Raw genomic sequence first — 24,569 nt, 5'->3', positions numbered from 1 at the left:
TATATGCAGCACCAATAAAATGATAGATTACAGTCGTTATAAAGCTTTAAAGACCATTTAGGAAAGAGACCAGCCTATAACATCTAAAGGGCTAATGTTACATATTATTAAACCCTGTACTCCATGTGGTCTCATCAGTGTAGGCTTACTAAATGGTGAGCGATCTAAGCACTGGATCCACCTGTAGACATCTTGAAGTGTAGAATATATAATATTATATAAATGGCCTGCTGACCGATCTGTTACCAATAAGAAATGATTAGCAATATCAGCCATAAGGCAGCACGGTGGCTCAGTAGTTAGCATGGTTGTTTTCCACCAAGGACCGTATCTCCAAGAGGTTTCCCCATTGTCACAGTGTTTGCCTGGGTTTCCTCCGGGTTCTCTACTCTGGTTTTCTCCAACCTTCCAAAGACAAACTGCTCCAATAGATCCATAAATATATGAAAAGACACTAAGTAACAAAATAATCTCCTTTCAAAGCAATAAAGTGAAGGGATGAGTTGTTTGGAAGTAAACATTTTTTTAAACGTATTAATTGTTCTCTAAAGTCCTGATTCATCAAAGGGTTTTACTTGAGAAAACAGACATGAGCCACTTTGAGAAAGTCGCAAGTTATTGTGAGCAAAGATGTAGTGGTTTCTGACATAACAGTTTCTCTGTCAAAATGGGCAGAGCTGGGGAAACGCCGCTGACTGGCTTTGCCCATCAATGTTGATGAAATGTATCATAGTATCATAGGTTTTAAAGTTGAAGGGAGACTCTAAGGGGCACTTTGCACACTACGACATTGCAGCTGCGATGTCGGTGGGGTCAAATTGAAAGTGACGCACATCCGGCGTCGCAGGCGATATCGTAGTGTGTAAAGCCTTTTTGATACGATTAACGAGCACAAAATCGTCGTAATTGTATCCTCAGTGTAGCGTTGGTCATTTCCATAATTTGGAAATGACCGATGTTACGATGTTGTTCCTCGTTCCAGCAGGCAGCACACATCGCTGTGTATGAAGTCGCAGGAGCAAGGAACATCTCCTACCTGCATCCTGCGGCTCACGCCAGCTATGCGGAAGGAAGGAGGTGGGCGGGATGTTTACGTCCCGCTCATCTCCGCCCCTCCGCATCTATTGGCCGCCTGCCGTGTGACGTCACTATGACGCCGCACGACCCTCCCCCTTAATAAGGAGGCGGGTCGCCGGCCAGAGCGACGGTCGCAGGGCAGGTAAGTGCATGTGAAGCTGCCGTAGGGATAATGTTCGCTACGGCAGCTATCACCATGATATCGCAGCTGCGACGGGGGCGGGGACTATCGCGCTCGGCATCGCAAGCATCGGCTTGCGATGTCGTAGTGTGCAAAGTGCCTCTAAGTCCATCTAGTTCAACCCGTAGCCTAACATGTTGATCCAGAGGAAGGCAAAAAAAAAACAAACAATGTGGAAAACAAGCTCCAATGGGGAAAAAAATTCCTTCCACATCCGGCAATCAGACTAGTTCCCTGGATCAACACCCTGTCATAAAATCTAATATACATAACTGGTAATATCACATTTTTCAAGAAAAGCATCCAGGCTCTGCTTAAATGTTAGTAGTGAATCACTACATGTGGCACCAGAAATTGTACTACAGTCACTGACTTGAGTAACATTTTTGGCAATGTGCAAGGAGGCACATGTTAGTGATAAGATGCGCTGAATTCATTAAGTGGCATACACCTCATTGCTGCAAGCTCATCATTAAAGGGGTGGTCTGAAGTCAAAGTAGTTTTCCTCCCGAATCCCTATTTGTGCCATTCTTTAAACTATTTTATAACATACTTGTATTCAAAATTACCCAACTAAATTATTTATTATTTTTTTTCCTTACTTCCTTTTTCAATGATTATTTGTTTGAGAATCACAGTGCATGAAGCGTCACCAAGGGGCGGAGGCTGCAGTCAATGTCACAGCCCGTCCCCTCCCTGAAACTAAGCGTCTTCACTAACCCTCATTTCAGGGGTTAGGCTAGTTCCTGCATGTTGAGTGATGTGCACACTGACAGCGCACTCTGTTGGAGGCTCAGATCAGCAATTATGAACCGGCAACAGTAGCGGTATGAGAATACCCCGCGTTCGGAGATCAGAGACGCTCCCCAAAGTGATGTCATTAGTCTCTGCATGTTTGGGATTTTGACACAGACTGTTGCCGGCTCCTTATTGCTGATTTGAGCCAGCAACAGAGAGTGGCACTGACATTGTGCACATCGCCGTGGGACTAGCTCAGCCCCCTGTAATAATAACGCTCTGTTTCACAAAGGGGGGGGGGGCAGAGGCTGCGGAAGAATGCAATAAGATTGTCAAAGGAAGCATCATCAAAAAGTAGGAAAAAACAAAAACAACAAAAAAAAAATGATAGCAGTTAAATAGTGTCTGTGTCCTGTAAGAGTAAGACCCTACAGTAAGAAAGGTGTAAAAGGTCAGTATAAAAACTGTCAGATCTCAAATCCCGCAGCACACAAGAAATGCAGAACAATAAATCAGCAATCAGGCAAGTAAAAGTTTCATACAAGGGACAACAGATTACTAAGAGTGAAAAAACAAAAATATGCTACCACTAAAAAACAGTTTTATGAAGAAAAAAAAGAAAGAGAGAAAAAAAAAGTATGTTTGGTGTTGCCGTGTCCGTAACGACGCAAGCTATTTAAGCATATGCAAACAAGAAAAATGTATCTTTTCCATTATGCTGATACAAATATGTAATAAAAGGGTGATCAAAGAGTCACGGAAAATAAAAAGTAACATCAAAAACCTCATCTCGATGTGTAAGGAAACGCAGCCGGCAACAAATTTATTAATCAACCAAATTAACAAGAAACTTATACATTTGCAATCGCCGTGTCCGTAACAACGCAAGCTATATATAACAAATGTGTTATAACCCATAGGGTGTTCACTGAAAACATAAAAAAACAAAGTAAAAAATGTAGCTTTTTCATTATCCTTAAACAAAATAATGTAACAAAAAAAAGTGATCAAAAAGTCACACAGAAAATAAAAGGTAACATCAAAACCGTTATGTTGCACAAGGAATGCAGCCGGCAACGTCACATTTTTTCCATTTTCCCGCAGAGTTTGACCCAATCTAACAATTTCAGAGGCATAAACGGACCATCTAATGCCAAGGTCTCAGTTTTTATTAATGTGCAAAGGAAACTTAAATCATGGGTTTAGGATAAGGCTGTGTGCGCACGTTGCGCCTTTATCATGCGTTTACGCAGCGTTTTATACTGCAGCGTAAACGCATGCGTTCTGCGTCCCCAGCAAAGTCTATGAGAATTTAGCAAATTCCATGCGCACGTTGCGTTTTAATAAACGCAGCGTGTTGGATGCCAAATTTTTGACAAAAATCGATGCGTTCTAAAAAGAAACATGTCACTTCTTTTGTGCATTTTAGATACTTTTCCCGCTCTGTCTATGGCAGAGCAAGCATCCAGAACGCATGAATTCTGCATCTATTCTGCATTCAAAATACATCCAAAACACACATGCAGTGACAAAACGCTGCAGAATATTTGTCACGGCAGAACGCAACGTGCACACATAGCCTAAAAGCCCCGTTACACGCTACAATTTATCTGACGATATGTCGTCGGGGTCATGGTTTTTGTAACGCAATTCCGTCGTCGTTAGCGACGTCGTTGCGTGTGACATCTACGAGCGACTCCGAACGATCTTAAAAATAGCGAAAATCGTTGAAACGTCGTTCATTTTCAAAATATTGTTTGTCGTTTGGAACGCAGCAGACATATTGCTACGTTTGACACCCTGCCAATGACGAATAACATCTTTAGTGCGTCCGTCATCAGCAACGCGGACGTGTCGTTACGAGCAATGCTCCACGCCTCCTCCGCTCTGATTGGTGGTGCCAACTGCGTTCTGATTTGGCAGGCATGGTTGATAAGGCGGACACAATTATACGCCTCTGTCGTTGCCGGAATCATTGGGAGGATTGCTGTGTGACGGTGTCCACACGACCGCCTTGGTCAAACAATATACAAAACGACCTATGAGCGATCTCGGCAAATCGTAGTAACGATCTGGGCGTGTCACATCACTAACGAGATCGTTGTGTGTAAAGCAGCCTAAGGCTATGTGCCCATGGGGACAGTGTCCTGCGGTTATATCCGCAGGACATTCCGCAGGAGCTCCCAGAAATCCGCAGCACAACTTCTGTCTGTTTCCATGCTGCGGATGTATTGTAGAATGTCCTGCGGATATGGTGCGGGCATTCTGCATTGAGGATACAGTACCATGGCTTCAGCACTGCATCCTCAATGCAGAACAAGTGCTGCAGTGATCGGGGCGTTCATATTACTTACCTCCATCATGCAGCACCTCGCTTTCCGGCGGCCCGGTCACTCTGTCAGCGTCTGGTGCACTGTGCTGGAGAAGGTAGGCGGGCCTGCACTAGCTCCGGCTGTCACATGACCGGAGCTTGTGCAGGCCACGCCCACCTCTTCCTTCCTGTACCTGGATCGACCGCGCTCCTGTGCACCGGACGGAGAAAGTGACATTGTTGTCTTCTATCAAGGCAGGTAAGTGTATGGGACCCTGCGGAGAAGTCCGCAGGAATAATTCCCATGCTGCTGATTTTTCCGCAGGGAAATCCGAATTATTTCCGCTGCGGAAAAAAACGCAGCGTGGACGCAGCAGTTCCCAAATGCCATAGAAATGGCTGGGGAGTAGCTGTGCTGCAGATTGTTGAAAAATCTGCGGAATTTCCGCGAAAAATCCGCGGCAAATTCCGCGCATTTTCCGCAGCGTGGGCACATAGCCTTAAGGGGTTCCAGGTACTTTATAGAGAATACAGTGTCCACGCCAAGTGAAGATTGGCCTTACAGATGGATGACCGTGCTCGCATGGAATCCTCTAGAGCAGTGATGGCGAACCTATGGCACGCATGCCAGACAGGGCACGCAGAGCCCATTGTGTTGGCACGCGAGCTGTCGCCACACTGAGCCACTTTGATATGCTGGTGTGATCGCGCCAGCAGATCAAGGTGGTGTTTAGCAGAGGAGACATTTCTCCTCGCTCTGACACGCCTCCTCTCCTGGGCTGCAGACCTGTTGCCTAGGAGACGGAAGAGCGTCAGTAGGCGGCGCCGGGGTCTTGTGGACTGGCCGCGCGGGAACTGAAGTGACTGAGGACGCAGCAGCGGAGGAAGGGGCCAGAAGGTGAGTTTTCTTTTTTTTTTTTTTAAGCTGTGTGCGCGGCTGTGCCAAAGTGTGGGGGGACAGAGCCAGCACGGGGGAAACATGGGGAGCACGGGGGACAGAGCCAGCACGGGGGAAACATGGGGAGCACGGGGGACAGAGCCAGCATGGGGGGAACATGGAGCGCACAGGGGAAACATGGGGAGCATGGGGGACAGAGCCAGCATTCGGGGAACAGAGCCAGCACGGGGTATACCGAGCACGGGAGAAACATGGGGAGCATGGGGGACAGAGCCAGCACGGGAGGAGAACATGGAGCGCACGGGGGAAACATGGGGAGCATGGGGGACAGAGCCAGCATGGGGGGAACATGGAGCGCACGGGGGACAGAGCCAGCATGGGGGGAACATGGAGCGCACGGGGGACAGAGCCAGCACAGGGGGGAACATGGAGCGCACGGGGGAAACATGGGGAGCATGGGGGATAGAGCCAGCACGGGAAGGGAACATGGAGCGCACGGGGGAAACATGGGGAGCATGGGGGACAGAGCCAGCATGGGGGGGGAACATGGAGCGCAGAGGGGAAACATGGGGAGCACGGGGGAAACATGGGGAGCACGGGGGAAACATGGGGAAAACATGGGGAGCACAGGGGAAACATGGGGAGCACGGGGGAAACATGGGGAGCACGGGGGAAACATGGGGAGCACGGGGCAAACATGGGGAGCACGGGGGAAACATGGGGAGCACGGGGGAAACATGGGGAGCACGGGGGAAACATGGGGAGCACGGGGGAAACATGGGGAGCACGGGGGAAACATGGGGAGCACGGGGGACAGAGCCAGCACGGGGCAAACATGGGAGCACGGGGCATATACAAACAGAGCACAGGGCAAACATGGGAGGACGGGGCATATACAAACAGAGCACAAGGCAAACATGGGAGGACGGGGCATATACAAACAGAGCACAAGGCAAACATGGGAGGACGGGGCATATACAAACAGAGCACAAGGCAAACATGGGAGGACGGGGCATATACAAACAGAGCACAAGGCAAACAGAGCACAGGGCATACAGAGCATGGGGCAAACATGGCTGCAAAGATGGGGGAAACGTGCAAAGAGGGAGAGAAATTTGCAAAGAGGGAGAGAAACATGGCTGCAAAGATGGGGGAAACATGGCTGCAAAGATGGGGGAAACATGGCTGCAAAGATGGGGGAAACATGGCTGCAAAGATGGGGGAAACATGACTGCAAGGATGGGGGGTAAACATGACTGCAAGAATGGGGGGAAACAAGCCAGGATGGGGTACATTTAGCAGGAAGGGAAACATGCCAGGAAGGGGTACATTTACCAGTATGGGTGATACATTTACCAGGATGGGGGGATACATTTACCAGAATGGGGGAGAAACATGAAAGGATGGGGGGGAAACATGCCAGGATGGGGGTACATGAACATGTCAGGATGGGGAACATTTAGCAGGAAGGGTGACATTTACCAGGATGGGGTACATTTACCAGGAAAGGGGACATTTACCAGGATAAGGGAACATGCCTGGATGAGGTACATATACCAGGATGGGGTCATTTAACAGCATGGGGGAACATTCCAGGATGGGATACATTTACAATGATGGGGTACATTTACCAGGATGGGGTACATTTACCAGGATGGGGCCATGATGTGGACAAATATACCAGAATGTAGGAAATGTATATCAGGATGGGGGACATGTTTACCAGGAAGTGGCCAGGAAGGGGGACAGAACTACACAATGAAGGGGGGGAGCAACTCTTACATCTTTATGGGATTTCAAGATGTTCAGACTTTGAAATGTAGATGTGGATTACAGGGTGACATCTGATTACATTCTATGCTAAAATCTCTAATATGCTGCAATTTTTATTCCAGAAGGAATAATCCAACTGCTGTGTCTGGAAAGGGCAGGGGCTCAGCTTCAATGCGTGGTAAGCATGCACGAGCGTGATGCCCCCTGCTGAAGAGAAGATGGCAAAGGTAAGGTTACAATCAATTATTTACATAATAGGATTGGTTGGCACTTCGGAAAAAAAAATAGGTTTAGGGCTACAGTTTGGGCACTCGGCCTGTAAAAGGTTCGCCATGACTGCTCTAGAGGGATAGCAGCTGATGGGGAGGGGTACCAATACAAGGTGCATATATGATTGGGGTGATACTAATGGCACAGCCCCTTTAAAAGCTAGTCTAGGATTTTTGCCATGGGTGGCTCAGTGGTTAGCACTGCAGTCTTGCAGCGCTGGGGTCCTGGGTTCAATTCCCACAAAGGACACCATCTGCAAGGAGTTCTGTACTCCTAAAGAGCCCTTGGATGCTCGAGTCGTGCCCATCCAAGCGCTCGAGTATAATGGAAGTCAATGGGGGACTCGAGCATTATTCCTGAAAATGTTGTTATACTTGGCATTGTCAGCACGGGTGGCTCAGTGGTTAGCCTGGGTTCAAATCCCACCAAGGACACCATCTGCAAGGAGTTTGTATGTTCTCCCCGTGTTTGCGTGGGTTTCCTCCGGGTTCTCCGGTTTCCTCCCACACTCCAAAAAACATACAGTTAGGGACCTTAGATTGTGAGCCCCAATGGGGACAGTGTTGCCAATGTATGTAAAGTGCTATGGAATTAATAGCGCTATATAAATGAATAAATTATTATTATTATTATGCCATGACAATGAAACAGGTCATGAGAAAGGACATTTGGTTTCTAGGAATCTCCAGTAGAAGATGTGATTGCAACTCTGTTCATCGTCAGCGCTTATATGGGCATTGTGGTATCTGTTTGTACTAGCCCAATAAGTTTAAGTAATGATGGTGAGTGTATTTAATCATCAAACAAAACAAAAAAGTAGGAAAATCCCAACCAACCTGTCAGGTATCTAACTTATTCATCAAAAAGAATAAAGAGCTGGGAGTAATCCGCAGCCAGATGTTCAGGTGAAGCCCGTATAATCCAGGTAAGTGCAGTGGTTCAGAGCAATGTCACCAAGTCACCAGTGGATCCCTGCAGAGCGAGCGGCACTGCCTGCGGGGTCTACATCCCCTCCTCCTGTTACACCCACCCCCTCCTTTTGTCTGTAGCATGTAAAATTTCAACTGCCCTGACCACAAAGCAGGCTGAAACATGGAGCTGGAAGGATAAGGTTACACGAAGCCTTTAAATGCTTCATAGTTACCATACTTAATTACCCACATTAACATTCTTGAAGTTGTTTATTCCTGCAGGTTTCCTTCCTTCCTCCCTCTGCTACTGAAGCACAAGAAACTTTGTTTTAACAAGTTACCCACATTGTTCCTTCTCCATTACCAGAAGGAACGTCTTGCACAAGTATGAGAGCTGAAGACGCACACTGCTGGACGTGCCGGGGATCGAAGACGGATACTACCATTTCTTAACATTTACTGAATGCTGCTGGTCGCTTCCATAAGACGGCAACGTAAGGGCAAACTGATGAAATCTAGGCATTTCTTATCTGAGAATTAATTAGGAGATCATATTCCTAATGAACCTACAAAATTAGTCAATCAGTGCCCAAAAAGGCATTCAGGCAGCCGCTCAGCAAGGAGCACAAATGGTAATACTGGGTGCACAAGCCATAAGGGCTTACTCACTTACATTAGGAGTTTCACCATCATTTCCTGAAGTTGCGACAAAACCACTGAAATTTTGCAGCCATTTCTGAAATGACATCTGATGAATAAGCTCTAAGGAAATATTTAGATGGGCAGATATAATTGGAAATAAGCATTTCAGGATAGTCAGCATGTCTAAAAAGGCTGCTAATCATGGAATGAACAAAACATTGATCGGTGATCATTGTTGGCAGCACATCATGTGTAAACAGGCCGCATGCTTCCGTAAACAGGCCGTGTGCTGCCGTAAACAGGCCGCGTGCTGCCAAGAACTATGGCAGCCGATACACAGAATGATCATATTAACCATCGTTGTTGGCAGCACATCTTGTCGGATCAGGCCGGGTGCTGCCGAGAACTTTGGCAGCCAATACACAGAACGAACATATTAACCACCATTTTGGCAGCACATCCTGTGTAAACAGGCCACGTGCTGCCGAGACCTATGGCAGCCAATGCACAGAAAGATCATATTAACCATAGCTCTGTGCATATTGAAGGGCTATTAAACAAGCAGCTTACCTGCAGCTGATCTAGGGGTGGGGGGGTTAGTTAATGGCTATAATTGCGCAGTGCAAACCCAGCCTTAAGGGTGCTTTACACGCTGTGACATCGCTAACGATATATCGTCGGGGTCACGTCGTTGGTGACGCACATCCGGCGCCGTTAGCGACATAGCAGCGTGTGACATCAAGGAGCGACGATCAATGAGCGCAAAAACGTGAAAAATCGTTGCTCATTGACACGTCGCTCCTTTTCAAAATATCGTTGCTGCTGCAGGTACGATGTTGTTCGTCGTTCCTGAGGCAGCACACAGCTATGTGTGACACCGCAGGAACGACGGACATCTGCTTATCTGCGTCCACCAGCAATGAGGAAGGAAGGAGGTGGGCGGCATGTTCCAGCTGCTCATCTCCGCCCCTCCTCTGCTATTGGACGGCTGCCGTGTGACGCCGAATGAACCGCCCCCTTAGAAAAGAGGCGGTTCGCCGGCAACAGCGACGTTGCAGGGAAGGTAAGTACGTGTGACGGGTGTAAGCGATGTTGTGCGCCACGGGCAGCAATTTGCCCGTGTCGCACAACCGATATAGGTACAGATATTGCAGCGTGTAAAGTACCCTTTAGACTTCAGATATCAGTGATTTTTGTTCATATGTAAAAAAAAAACAAACAAAACCCAGACTGATTTTTAAGAGCGATTTTAATCTGATTTTTATCAGTGTGATTAGATCAAAATCAGACAAGTCTCGGATTTATTCAGACACACGGGTCATAAAAAAAACACAAGAATATGTATTCAGCCCTTATGCCGGTGTCACACGGTACGATATATCGGGCGACATATGTTAATATCCTCATATAATTTACTTTTTACACAGGAAGATGGACTACTGAACCACCAAAGATCCCTTTACGTTGCATTGTAGCAGAAGCATAATGTAGGTGAATTGGGATCGCATTGCTTGCCATTCGCGCAGCCTTCTTATCCAGGTGTTTGCTTGTCGGTTTCACAAGTGCACTGCGCATGATCAGAAGACTCCTGCAGTTTCCGACCAGGAGCAGAGCACGTCCAAAGACGGCAAGTAAACACCCGGATAAGAAGGCTGCGCGAGTGAGAAGTGCGCATGCGCGGGATCTCCAGGAGCTGACTGACATTGCTAATGTAAATCCACTGTATCATGCCCACAGGGGCGTGATACCACAGAAAGCATGCAAACGCCCACGAGCCGAAGCGACGCCCAGGGGACTAGAGCCTCTGATCATTTACATGGGGAACACGTTATAAAACTTTTTTTATACATTCATTTTACACAATATTACAACACAGGGATGGGTAGGAAGGGGTTACTAGGCCACACATCACCCTGCTTGTAGGTTAGAACGCATAACGGACCTGACAGGTTCCCTTTATGGGTATATTCACCATTACAGGATATGCTGCAGATTTTCTAATGTAGAATTAAAACATGTCATACACATGATGCAGAGGAGGAAAAAATGAAGATCTATGGTGTATAGAATGGATTTTCAATCCACGTCATGTCAGTTTATGTTCCAATTTTACACTTTGCACCAAATCAAACCACCCTTTGCAAAAAAAAAAAAAAATTTGATGGGGGGGGTTGTTCCTGAGCAATCTACTGCAAAAATAGGTGATTATCATTATCCATAGCTTAGCTATACAATAAAGTCTGGCTATTTGCAGATTCAATGGCTTTAACTAATGTGTTCGAATCATGGCCGATAATGGAGATGATCCACCCCACCCAATACCCCTCACACTGCCCAGTGTATTACAGGTCCAGCAGCCATCCTTCCTCCGCCTGATTTGTTTGACTAATGGAGACAGAGCAATTAGTTTAGTGAAATAATGGAAATAATATTTACACAAGGAGTAAATACGGAATTTTGGGAGGTTGGACATTTGTCAAATGGACACGGTTTACAATAGAACATTAGCTGTTTGCTGAAGAGAGCAAAGAGAGCACTCTCACCGGTCTGTTTAGGAAAAGAATACTGCTTAATTAATTTGGGAACACTGTTTAAATTATACTTCAAGATATTGTACCCTTCAGTAGCAAAAGATCAACTAAAAGTCTGTGATGCAGAGATGTCTGCATGGTAGTAGGAACATCTGCACGAGCAGAAGGATCGCCTCACAGGATGCATCAGGGAACATTTATTAATGTTAGAAGGATCGCCTCACAGGATGCATCAGGGGACATTTATTAATGTTAGAAGGATCGCCTCACAGGATGCATCAGGGGACATTTATTAATGTTAGAAGGATCGCCTTACAGAATGCACCAGGGCACATTTATTAATGTTAGAAGGATCGCCTCACAGGATGTATCAGGGCACATTTATTAATATGTTAGAAGGATCGCCTCACAGGATGCATCAGGGCACAATTATTAATCTTAGAAGGATCGCTTCACAGGATGCATCAGGGCACATTTATTAATGTTAGAAGGATCGCCTCACAGAATGCATCAGGGCACATTTATTAATGTTAGAAGGATCGCCCCACAATATGCATCAGGGCACATTTATTAATGTTAGAAGGATCGCCTCACAATATGCATCAGGCACAATTATTAATGTTAGCAGGATCGCCTCACAGGATGCATCAGGGCACATTTATTAATGTTAGAAGGATCGCCTCACAATATGCATCAGGCACAATTATTAATGTTAGCAGGATCGCCTCACAGGATGCATCAGGGCACATTTATTAATGTTAGAAGGATCGCCTCACAGGATGTATCACGGAACATTTATTAATGTTAGAATACAAAATCAAAACAGCATAACTAATTTATTCTAAAATCCATATCGAAGCCCATAAAAAACGCTTTCTTCCACTCTGAAGTCTAGCAGGTGTGTCCCCAACGGGGAATACAGAGCATTCAGTGCTGCCTGTTCAAACTGGACTATCTGCTTACAGGTACACCAGCATTATTAGAGCTACCCACGTACTTAAAGAAAAGCTGTCACGATGACAGACCCCTTCACAACATGTCAGGAGGTGCCTCTGCTGAATACCATGTCTATTGGTATGAATGAGGCACCGCATCCATGGCTCATTTACAATGAAAGGAAATTAGCATGGCTAAATGCTACCATAATGGTGCTTAGGTGCTAATGTTCAACTAAATATTATCACAGGTCCATGCTAAGAGATTACATAAGAAAGGTAAATTCTAAAAGGGGTTGTCCACTTTCAGGAAAATGGACCCCAAATGCCGTAACATAACAGGACAGCAGGCCCTCACCCCCCCCCGGGACCCACCACGGCTGTCTGCTGCTTCCACCTGCATTGATAAAGTCACGTCGGCAACGCAAATCATGACTGTAGCCAAATAATGAGCTGATTAGCTTATATGTAGTCAAATCAGTGGTCATTAAAGGGAAACTGTCACCAGATTTGGCGACTATAAGCAGCGGCCACCACCACCGAGTTCTTATATACAGCATTCCAGAATACTGTATATAAGAGCCCAGGCCACTGTGTAGAACATGAAAAACACTTTTATAATACTCACATAGTGGGACGGTCCGGTCCGATGAGTGTAGCTGCTTTCCGCTCAGGCGCCTCCTCTCTGCTGCGATCTCTGTCCCCTCCTATGAGTCTACGTCATCCACACAAGCCGACATTGCAATCCTAAGCAGGCGCACTTTCATATGCCCTGCTGAGGGCAGATCAAAGTACTGTAATGCGCAGGCGTGAGGAAAGGTTAAAGACCGTCCGCGCATGTGCACTACAATACTTTGATCTGCCCTGCCTGCGCAGGACCTCAATGCCGGCTAGAGTGCATGACGTAAGATGCGTCATGCACACTGGCCTCAGAAGAAGGAGGACCGTGATCGCTGCAGAGAGGAGGCGCCAGACTGGAGAAAAGCGACATCCATTAGACTGGACCGCCCTTTAGGTGAGTATTATAAAAGTGGTTTTTTTTACGTTCTACACAGCGGCCTGGGCTCTTATATACAGTGTTCTGGAATGCTGTATATAAGAGCTCAGTGGTGGTGGCCACAGCTTATAGTCAAATATGGTGACAGGTTCCCTCTAACAAGATAAATCAGCCAGTCAGCCAGCCAGTCTAAAACAAACCTGTACTCTAGGCTCAGTGTTCCTCTATTAAACTTGTACCTTACATAGTGATTAATGGGGTTGTCCACTACTAGGACAATCCCTTCTGATTCCACAAGTTTCCCGCAGGTAAAATAATAAAGCCTAAACTCCCCTCCTGTACTGGCGCCGTTGTAGCAGTATGCAGGGCTCATGTGAGGTTTTGAGGTTATATGAGGCCAGAGTCCAATCAGCGCCGACTTCCTTCTCTGTGCCTTTGGATCAAACAAGCAATCAACAGGAAATGTGCGCAGCCGCAACATTCACTTCCTGTTGAGTAACTCATTTGGTCCGAAGAACGGGAAACAGAAACTGGCACTGATTGGATGGGAGGCTCGTTGGAACGGCGCCGGTATGGGAGGTGAGTGTAAGTTTTATTATTTTACCTGGGCGAAACGTGTGGAATCAGAAGGGGTTGTCTTAGGGGTACTTTGCACACTATGACATCGCAAGCCGATGGTAGCGATGCTGAGCGCGATAGTCCCCGCCCCCGTCGCAGCTGCGATATCTTGTGATACCTGCCGTAGCGAACATCGCTACGGCAGCTTCACATGTACTTACCTGCCCTGCGACGTCGCTCTGGCCGGCGACCCGCCTCCTTCCTAAGGGGGCGGGTCGTGCGGCGTCACAGCGACGTCACACGGCAGGCAGCCAATAGAAGCAGGGGGGCGGAGATGAGCAAAACGTAAACATCCCGCCCACCTCCTTCATTCCTTATTGCAGCTGGGACGCAGGTAAGGCGATGTTCCTCGCTCCTGCGGCTTCACACACAGCGATGTGTGCTGCCGCAGGAACGAGGAACAACATCGTAACATTGGTCCTTCCGAAATTATGGAAATGACCGACGCTACACCGATCAATCGATTTCAACGCTTTTGCGCTCGTTAATCGTTGGAAAAAGAATTCACATACTCCGATGTCGACAGCGACGCCAGATGTGCATCACTTTCTGTTTGACCTGCGATGTTGTAGTGTGCAAAGTACCCCTTAGTAGTGGACAATCCCGTCAAGCCTATAACTACTAATAAACTGACCTGAAAGTTTTATTGTAAGGATACACCCCCAATAGTTGGGTAGGATAATACCTGGAGGCAAACGTCCAACATGGCTGATCAATCTCCACCTGGAGTGAATCTGACAGCTGTACAGATGTATATATTGTTGGTGGACGTGCCCACAATCTCATGAACATTCATTACTAGACTATATAATAAACAGATTGTTAGTACAGATATCAGATATGGACCTGTTACTTGAAGGTTTCACAGAAGATCACTCATGGCTGTTCTATTCGTGTATAAGGCTATGTGCACACGTTGCTTTTTTTTCAGCGCGGAAAAAAATGCACCCTCAGGCAGAGAGGACAATTGTAAACAATGCTTTTTGAGAAAAACGCATCGAAAACGCATGCGTTTTTCAGGTGCGTTTTTTAAGACTTCTCAGTGTTAATAAAGTTGGTTGAACACAGACCTTTGGAAAAAAAAAACCTGTGATGTCATTTCCTTCTTCTCCACATTCTGTTTGGATAAATGGGAGGGCTTGGAATGGAAGGAGCACCGTTTGAATTTTGGAAAAGTTGAAATAAACTTCGCGCACCATGTCACATTAGCAGGGCCCCTTGGGTACCTATACATCAGAAACCCCCCACAAGTGACCCCATTTTGGAATCTGCATCCCTCACGGATTTTATTCAGGAGTATATTAAGCATTTTGAATCCACAGCTACTTCACCCAAAATGTTGCTGTACCAACAATATTCTAACTTTTAGGCTATGTGGCCGTGATCCAGCGACACGGCGTCTAGTACACAGTGTCAGCCTTCCTGCAGAGATGTGAGTGTTGTCCACGGGAGAACGCAGCTGCCCATGCCCACGATTTGGGTTCAGGCTGCTGTGGACTTTAGCTCTATTCTACCTGCAGAGAACACGCTCGTCTCCGCAGCATAAATTGACATGCTGAGGCTCGGGAAGCCACGCCACCGGTCAGTTTATGCTGCGGAGAAAAGAAGCACAGTGGGCATGGGATCTCCAAAAATCCTTCCACTGTGCGTCTACTGCACAACGCAGCGTTATGGACGCAGGGAAAACACTCAGCGCCCAAACCACTGTAAAACCTGATTGTGGGCACACAGCCAAAAAAGCGTCAATGGATGAATGGATATCAAATACATACAATGTCCCACCCCCGCCTGCATATTCTAAGCTGACACCTTTAGTACCTTTCATGTGGCACTAAAGGGTGCCTAGCTTAGTATTTATCCCAAAAAAAAAAATGGCGTGGGGTCCCCCCTATTTTTGATAGCCAGTCAGGGTAAAGCAGACAGCTGTAGCCTGCAAACCACAGCTGGCAGCTTCATCTTGTCTGGTGATCAATTTGGAGGGCTCCCCAGGCTTTTTTTTTTTATTTATAAATAAAGAATTAAAAAAAAAAAAATAACGTGGGGTCCCCCCAAATTAGATCACCAGCCAAGGTGAAGCTGACAGCTGGGGTCTGGTATTCTCAGGGTGGGAAGAGCCATGGTTGTTGGACTCTTCCCAGCCTAAAAATAGCAGGCCGCAGCCGCCCCAGAAGTGGCGCATCCATTAGATGCGCCAATCCTGGCGCTTCGCCCCAACTCATCCCGCGCCCTGGTGCGTTGGCCAACCGGGTAATAAATGGGGTTGATACCAGATATGTAATGTCACCTGGCATCAAGCCCAGCAATTAGTGATGTCACGGCGTCTATCAGATACCAGACATAACTAATTGACAGTAAACAAAAGCAAAAAAAAATGACAAAAAAATTTTTATTAGAAAAAACACTCCTCAAATCTTTCCCTCGTTCACCAATTTAATCAAAAAAATTGAAAAAAATGGGTCCGCAGAAATCCATTTGGACGTCCCACGTCGGCTCTGGACCTTCTAGAATATGGGGGCATGTTCAGGGAACGTATCCCCCATTTTCTAGGAGGGCAGACCCTCCATTTGAGGAGAGTGGGTGCCAAAAATCTGCACCCACTGTCCCCGGGTCACAGCTGCAGAGTGCGAGCAGCCAGCACAGCTCTCTGAACACAAGAAGCTGTCAGCTGCTCTGCTCATGTGACCGCACTGACCGGCGTCTGCTGTGAAGAAGGAGGGGGCCGCGGGGGATCAGCGCTGCGACTGGACAGGTAAGGGGGAATACCGGGGGGAATAGGGGGTGACCTGGCAGGGCCTGGGGGGCATTTTTCTGTCGCATGTCTCAAGGCACATGCGACAGAAATCATAGGAGCAGGGCGGCCGGTGCGCTACTGTGCGCGCGGCCATGTTGGATTTTCGGGAGGGGGGTCGGGGCGGGCACTTTGGCGACACCGGGGGCTTTCCAGGACTTTGCCAGGAAGTGAAGTCAACAGGAAACCTCTTGACCTCACTTCCAGGTAAATGCCTGCGTTCTCTATGCCGACAAAGCCCGCGGACCGCAACAAAAAAGCAGCTCACTGCGGTGTAGCTGCGGTCTGACCCACATCATTGATTTCAATGGGGGAGAGAACGCAGCCACAACGCACAAAAGAAGTGACATGCTGCTTTTCTTTCCGCACCGATTTTTGGCATCCAAAACGCTGCGTTTAGAAACGCAGCGTGTGCACTGATTTTTCGGCTTTCTCATACACTTTGCTGGGAAAGCTAAAAGCATGCAATTTGCCACTGAAACGCTGCGGTTCTAAACGCAGCGTTTCCGCGGTAAAAAAACGCAACGTGTGCACACAGCCTAAGACATCACTCACTATGTGCTTTTAGACCATGACAGCGGCATTAAGCCGACATAAGACATTCTCCAGTGGACGGCTCTACTCCAACCTCAACAGCCAAAAGGTACAATGCTCCGGTGAACAAGTTCAAGATGGACAACCTCATTATAACGCTGACTAAATAAACACAGAGAGACTCCTGCCTAAGCTTCCTGGGAAGTCTCCAACGTCTTCTCCAAAAGGAAAAGTTACGTCCCATAGAACTACCTTTTTGCTATAATAGTGCCATGTTTATATTAAATCATCAAAAAAAAACAAAAAACTAGGACCCCAACTCAGTAAGGCGTTTACTTCACAATTCTGCCATAAAATAACTTGTTGCAATATTATTATTTTTGCGTAATGTAGAAGTTGCACAAAAACATTGCGACTTTTAGAGTTTACATGCTGGTTTCTACCAACTGTGCCAATATGGGCATAACATGGACAGGACGGGGTGCAGCTATGGCCGCCCCCTCAAATTCATGAAGAGTTACCCAACTTTAGTGACAAAACTTACTCCAGAAATGTCCCTGATTAAATTTCATGTCTCTAATTAACAGATGCGCCTAATTAATTACGTGAAAAGTGCTTATTTATGAAATTTGTGCATCTTACCCCAGCGAGCCCCTTCATTAAAGGTCCGCCATGCCACCACTGTCCACAGGGCTGGTTCGGCATGGTGTTAACCTAAGTGATTGCAGTGAATGGAAAACTAGTTAGGATATTGGAAATGTATGGTTAACCCCTTCAGCCCCCGGGCATTTTTCGTTTTTTTGTTTTGTTTTTTTTTCCTCTCTTCTTCCGATAGCCGTATCTTTTTAATTTCATTTTTTTTAATTAATTATTTTTTTTTTTTAACCGTAACTTTTTTATTTTTCCGTCAATCTTGCCATATGAGGGCTTGTTTTCTGCGGGACGAGTTGTAGTTTTAAATGAAACCATACGTTTTACCATATAGTGTACTGGAAAACAGCAAAAAAATTCCAAGTGCGGAAAAATTGCAAAAAATGTTTTTGGGATATTTTATTCAACATGATCACTTTACTATAAAATTGATGTGTCTATGTGATGCCTCAGGTCGGTGCGGGTTTGTAGACACCAAACATGAATAGGTTTACTAGTATCTAAGGGGTTAAAAAAATTCACAAGCTTGTCCAAAAAAAAGTGGCACACGTTTTGCGCCATTTTCCGAAACCCATAGCGTTCTCATTTTTCGGGATCTATGGCTTAGTGATTGCTTATTTTTTGCCTCTTGAACGGATGTTTTTAATGTTACAATGTTTGTGCAGATGCTACGTTTTGATCGCCTGTTATTGCATGTTGCACAAAACTTGCGGCGACCAAAAAACGTAATTTTGGCGTATGGAATTTATTTTGCTGCTATGCCATTTACCAATCAGATTAATTGATTTTATATTTTGATCGGGCGTTTCTGAATGCGGCGATGCCAAATATGTGTATATTTTTTATTTTTTTAACCCTTTAATTTTCAATGGGGTGAAAGGGGGGTGATTTGAACTGTTAGGTTTTTTTAAAACTTTTTTTTTTACTTTTTTTTAATTTTACTAGTCCCCCTAGGGGGCTATATCGATCAGCAATTTGATAGCTCTGCAGCTGTGATCTAGAGATATGGCAGAGCGAAGATCTGCAGATATGCTGCTTTACTTTCAATGATGGCTGTATTCCAGCATTGAGAGGAAGTGACTCATGTTAGCTACAGGAGTCATCACATGACCCTGTGCTACCATGGAAAGCACCGGAAGTCACGTGATCATGTCACGTGACTTCCAATGGGGGCGGGGTAAGTCAGCGTAATAGCGGCGCGCATACAGATCTCGCTGCCAGATTTTGGTACCCAGTACGTCATGGGTCGTTAAGGGGTGAAGACTAGTTGAGGGGGTGTTCGATATCTCACTAATGATGTTCAGCATCCGATGGGTGTGATATCATGATTTGTCAGTGCGCAGTGAAGTCAGATGCCCTTTAATACTGCCATGCCTAACTCCAGTCTTAGGCTATGTGCGCACGCTGCGTTTTTAGTAGCTTTTTTTTGGGTGCGTTTTTGGTTTTAAAACTGCATGACTTTGCTTCCCCAGCAAAGTCTGAGTTTTCATTTTTGCTGTCTGCACAGTGCAGTTTTATTTTAAGTGCATTTTTGTGGTGACCACAAGGATGCAACATGTCAATTCTTTCTGCGTTTTTGGCAGCGTTTTTCACCCATGCAATGCATTGGAAAAAACACGGTAAAACGTGCAAAAATCTTTTATCATATGCTAATGAGGCCAGGGGCTAGTCACAATGGTGCCACTTCTCTTGGCTAGTCGGCCTCCTTAGCATGTAAGCATGCCCCTGTGGACGTGCTAACATGCTAATGAAGGGGCAGCCTCAGAGACATGGTTGGTGTCACCTCTGCTGCCACCGCTCGATTTCGGCACAGTGCACATGATCAGAAGTCCCGGGCTTCCAGTCATGCTTACTATGAAGCTGGCTGTACGCATCCCGGATTCAAACTGGTGTAGTGCACACGACCAGAAGTCTGGGTTGTTCTGATCTTGAGCCGAAATCCAGCGGTGACAGCAGAGAGGTGAGAGCGACCGTGCCTCTGATGCTGCACATTCAGTAGCATGTTAGCATGTAAGCTCTCGCCTCTGTGGGCGTACTAAGAGGAACGACTAGTCAAAGGAAATAACGCCCTTGCGACTAGTCTCTGGCCTCATTAGCATATGATAATAGATCTTTAGAAATACTTTTTCTAAAGATCTTTATCTATCCTACTAGATATGGGGACGGTTAGGCAGGGATTAGCAATATGCACCCAGAACTGCTCATAATTCTAGCTGCATATTGCACCTGACAGGTTCCCTTTAATTAATCGGACCAAATGTAATAAAAATAAATAAAAGGATAGCGCTTTTGGTAGCTATAGACATAAAATAGCAAACTGCAGAACAAAACCCTGCCTTAAATGGGAATAATTAATTTAACCAAGCATACATGACAGAAAAATTTAATATTTTTTGAGCTTTCGTTTTTTAGTCTCTTCTTCCTCAAAGAACCATAATTTTATTTTTTAGTAGGCATAACTGTATGAGGGCTTATTTTTGCAAGACAAATTCAGCACGGTGGCTCAGTGGTTAGCACTGCTGCTTTGCATTGCTGGGGTCCAGTGTCCAAATCCCACCAAGGACAATAACTGCAAGGAGTTTGTATGGTCTCCTCGTGTCTGCTTGGGTTTCCCCTGAAGAATACGGTTGCCTCCTACTTTCCAATGATAGGGAATCTAGATTGTGGGCCCCGATGGGGACACTGATGATACGTCTGTAACGCGCTGTAGAATATTATAGTGCAATGCATAAAAATTTGTAAATTTGAACAACACTGTTAAATTACCGAAAAATGTTAAAAAATTCCAAGTGTAGTAAAATGGTGAGCTGGCTCCGGTTGCTGCTGTTAAAGGCAGATGCCATCTGTGTAACACAGCCAGAATCTGCTGATATGGTGCAGGCTCAATTTACGAGCTTCCTCAATGGACTAAATATATATAGAGTACATATATGACATTTATATAGTTGCAAAGGGATTAGAGAACATCACTAGCAACAGTTCTGAGCGAAAAAAGGACTGGACGGACGGACGGACGGCCTGCTTTAGATTGTTGGTGGATTTGGATAAATGGAAAATAGTATGGCCTCTATAGCGCTGCACAGACATCGATGCATGTGATATGGAGGCAAGAAAGGTTTATCCTTGATATTTCTAAATAATACAAGTTGAGAATGTTTTCTATTAGAAGACCTAATGTGCAGAAATGGACAGAAGAGTGATGGGTCCTCGACGTCTACAGAAGATAGTAAGGCTGAGGCCACACGGGGATTTATGCGAGTCCTCGCATGACACTCGGCTCACGCTCGCAGCACAGCGGGAGCCGAGTGTCATGTGACTGTGGTCCGATCGTGCGATCAGACAATTGCGGGATTTATCTCCCCATCTCCTCCGTTGCCGGCTGATGTGAGAATGTTTATCTATGGCGATGTTTCTCTCTCCCCATAGACTTGCATGGGTGTGAGTGGAACAGGATCACATTCCACCTGCAGCATACTGTGACCGTTTTCTCGGTCCGATTAGGGCTGAGAAAACAATCGCTCATGGCAGCTGCCCATAGAGTAATATTGATCCGAGAGGAATTTTTTATCGCATTCCACTTGCACTGTTTTTCTCGCCGCGTCCTAGGCCTAAAGGTTGGTACAGTAAATTATTGTCTGTAAACACTATGGAATCTATGCACATCAGACATTAACGGTTACAGTCACAGATCGCAATGTTCGGACCGGTCCCCAGCCTCCAGACTAGAACTAGGCATATATTGTAGATGTTCATGCACACGTACGAGTAGGCACAAGCCCATACTGTCCCTCGTCACCACATGGACATTGCCAGTTGCCTCCACCATCCTAGAGACCTCCTAAGTACAGACTATGCTGACCATGAACAAGCAGCCAGATATCTCCAAAAATATAAGATCCAAACACACAACGTTTATGACCAATGACGACAATAGAAAAGACCCATTATTATACTGCGCACACTCACCCAGAGGCTTTTGTTCAAATTTTGGAGACAGTCGCGAATATGGAGGTGGAGGAGATTCTGGAAGAAAGAAACAGGATGTGAATTTTATGCAACAAAATCTTGGTCTGCGCAACAAAATTCCATAATTCATGACAGTTTGCAGGCATTTTACTGCAGCTTTATAGCTGTAACATCTTTATACTGAACTGTCAGGTCCACTGGCAGCAGTGCACCATGATCGGGTTTGTCATACACGCAATGACCCTACACATAAAAAGCTCAAAGTTGCACATCACAGCTTTTTCGCAGACTAATACCCTGGTTTGTCAGCAGCATATTCAGTAACGTGCTGCCCACAAACATATAATGAATGTTTGTACAAAAACATGTTGAAAGTATTGAAAACAAGCAATGATTGACTTGCTCAGCATTTGGCACCAAATTTTTTTTTATGCCACTACAAAAAATTTCAAAGAAATGCGTTAAAGGCTCTGTTCACACAAGAAAAAGGATTTTTCTCAAGAAATTTTTTGAGTCTGCAAGAATAGCGCACTTGCAGTAAAAAAGAAAAAGCACCAATAACTGCATGCGTTTTTTACCGCATTTTTGTGTGTTTTTCCGCAGGTTGGTCCCTGCGTTCTTTTACCTTTTATCTATGGCAAAAAAAAACGCAGCTACCTGCAGAAAAGTAGTGACATTCTCATTCTTTTTCTCAAGAAATTCTGCAGAATGTTCTTGAGAAAAAACCGCAGTGTGCGCACAGCTATTTTTTTTTTCCATAGGTTTTGCTGGGGAATGTGCAGAAGGGTTACAATTATTTTCTCAAGAAATTTCTGCAGCTAAAACGCAAAAAAAACGGGTAAAACCGCAGTGTGTGAACAAGGCCAAAGGGTTATTCTCTACTCGGACAACCTCTTCTTAATCTCCATTATCCCCCCCTCTCCCCAGCGCTGGCTGGCCGCAGTGATCACATGACATAATGTTACTTTACTGAAACATAGGGATTCACTATGTTAACCAATTCATATCTTTTCGGCCAAAGTAAGTAAGGAAAAAAGTGAATGATGAATTTCTCGTGGAAGGTGATGATTGATTTAGCTCATTTCCTACCTGCAATGAAGATATAAAAGATTAATAGTGAAAAGGGATGTCCATTGACAGAACGTGAGTGGCTTCAGTCTAAGCTTGCAGTATTTCTTCTCACTTTTTTTCATTATCAGTGTGCCCAAAGGAAAATTACTACAAAGGTCACTGCACTAGAAGAAAGTGGCTCATACTTCCTAGCCCTCATTTTTATTATACACTTGGGAATATAGCATTTAAAAAGGGAATCTGTCAGCAGGATTCCCCAAATTATTATTATTATTCAAAAAATCAAAAGGCAACCATCCATTTTTTGTTCAAGTATATCTTTCTTTAATGGCCCACAACACAGGACATTTCGGTCAGAAACTGACCTTTCTCCGACTGTTATAGAATGGTCAGCTTCTGACCGAAACGTCCTGTGTTATGGGCCATTAAAGAAAGACAAACCTGAAGAAAAATGGAGTGCTGCCCTTCTGATTTTTTTTTAATATATTGACCGGACGGTAGGATGCTCTTTATGAAGGATTTTTGCACCCAACTATAATCTCTTGGTGCTGCTCTGAAAAAATCTAATGAGAGAGTGAGGAAGGAGAGAGAGAGGAAGGAGAGAGAGAGAAAGAGGAAGGAGAGAGAGAGAGAAGAGAGAGAGGAAGGAGAGAGAGAGAGGAAGGAGAGAGAGAAAGAGAGAGAGAAGAGAGAGAGAGGAAGGAGAGAGAGAGAGGAAGGAGAGAGAGAGAGAGAAGAGAGAGAGAGGAGAGAGAGAGAGAGGAAGGAGAGAAAGAGAGAGAGAAAGGAGAGAGAGAGAGAGAAAGGAGAGAGAGAGAAAGGAGAGAGAGAGAGACGGAAGGAGAGAGAGAGGAAGGAGAGAGAGAGGAAGGAGAGAGGAAGGAGAGAGAGAGAGGAAGGAGAGAGAGAGGAAGGAGAGAGAGAGGAAGGAGAGAGAGAGAGAGGAAGGAGAGAGAGAGAGAGGAAGGAGAGAGAGAGAGGAAGGAGAGAGAGAGAGAGAGAGGTGGTGGGTGGTGGAAGGAGAAGAGAGAGAAAGGAGAGAGATGAGAAGAGAGAGAGAGAAAGGAAGGAGAGAGAGGAAGGAGAGAGAGAGGAAGGAGAGAGAGAGAGAGAGAAGGAGAGAGAGAGAGAAAGGAGAGAGAGAGAGAGGAAGGAGAGAGAGAGGAAGGAGAGAGAGAGAGGAAGGAGAGAGGAAGGAGAGAGAGAGAGGAAGGAGAGAGAAGAGGAAGGAGAGAGAGAGGAAGGAGAGAGAGAGAGGAAGGAGAGAGAGAGAGGAAGGAGAGAGAGAGAGGAGGAAGAGAGAGAGAGAGAGGTGGTGGGGAAGGAGAAAGAGAGAGAAAGGAGAGAGAGATGAAGAGAGAGAGAGAAAGGAAGGAGAGAGAGAGGAAGGAGAGAGAGAGGAAGGAGAGAGAGAGGAAGGAGAGAGAGAGGAAGGAGAGAGAGGGGGAAGGAGAGAGAGAGAGAGAGGGGGAAGGAGAGAGAGAGAGAGAAGGAGAGAGAGAGAGGAGAGGAGAGAGAGAGGAAGGAGAGAGAGAGAGAGAGGGGGAAGGAGAGAGAGAGAGAGAAGGAGAGAGAGAGGAAGGAGAGAGAGAGGAAGGAGAGAGAGAGAGAAGAGAGAGAGGAAGGAAGGAGAGAGAGGAAGGAGAGAAAGAGAGAGAGAAAGGAGAGAGAGAGAGA

The 24,569-nt window shown here is 45.9% G+C and overlaps 1 protein-coding gene across 1 annotated transcript in view; it reads right to left on the bottom strand.

Moving 5' to 3' along the window:
• Nucleotides 1–24,569, bottom strand: part of SMAD6 (SMAD family member 6) — a 107,236-nt gene that overhangs the window by 31,172 nt on the left and 51,495 nt on the right. The window contains exon 2 of the mRNA XM_075346061.1: nucleotides 21,822–21,878. Coding sequence (XP_075202176.1) covers nucleotides 21,822–21,878 — 57 coding nt within the window. The remainder of the gene's footprint in view (nucleotides 1–21,821; nucleotides 21,879–24,569) is intronic.

This window comes from Anomaloglossus baeobatrachus, chromosome 4 (assembly GCF_048569485.1).
Source record: "Anomaloglossus baeobatrachus isolate aAnoBae1 chromosome 4, aAnoBae1.hap1, whole genome shotgun sequence".
Taxonomy (NCBI): domain Eukaryota; kingdom Metazoa; phylum Chordata; class Amphibia; order Anura; family Aromobatidae; genus Anomaloglossus; species Anomaloglossus baeobatrachus.
This window is presented reverse-complemented; position numbering and strand designations above follow the sequence as displayed.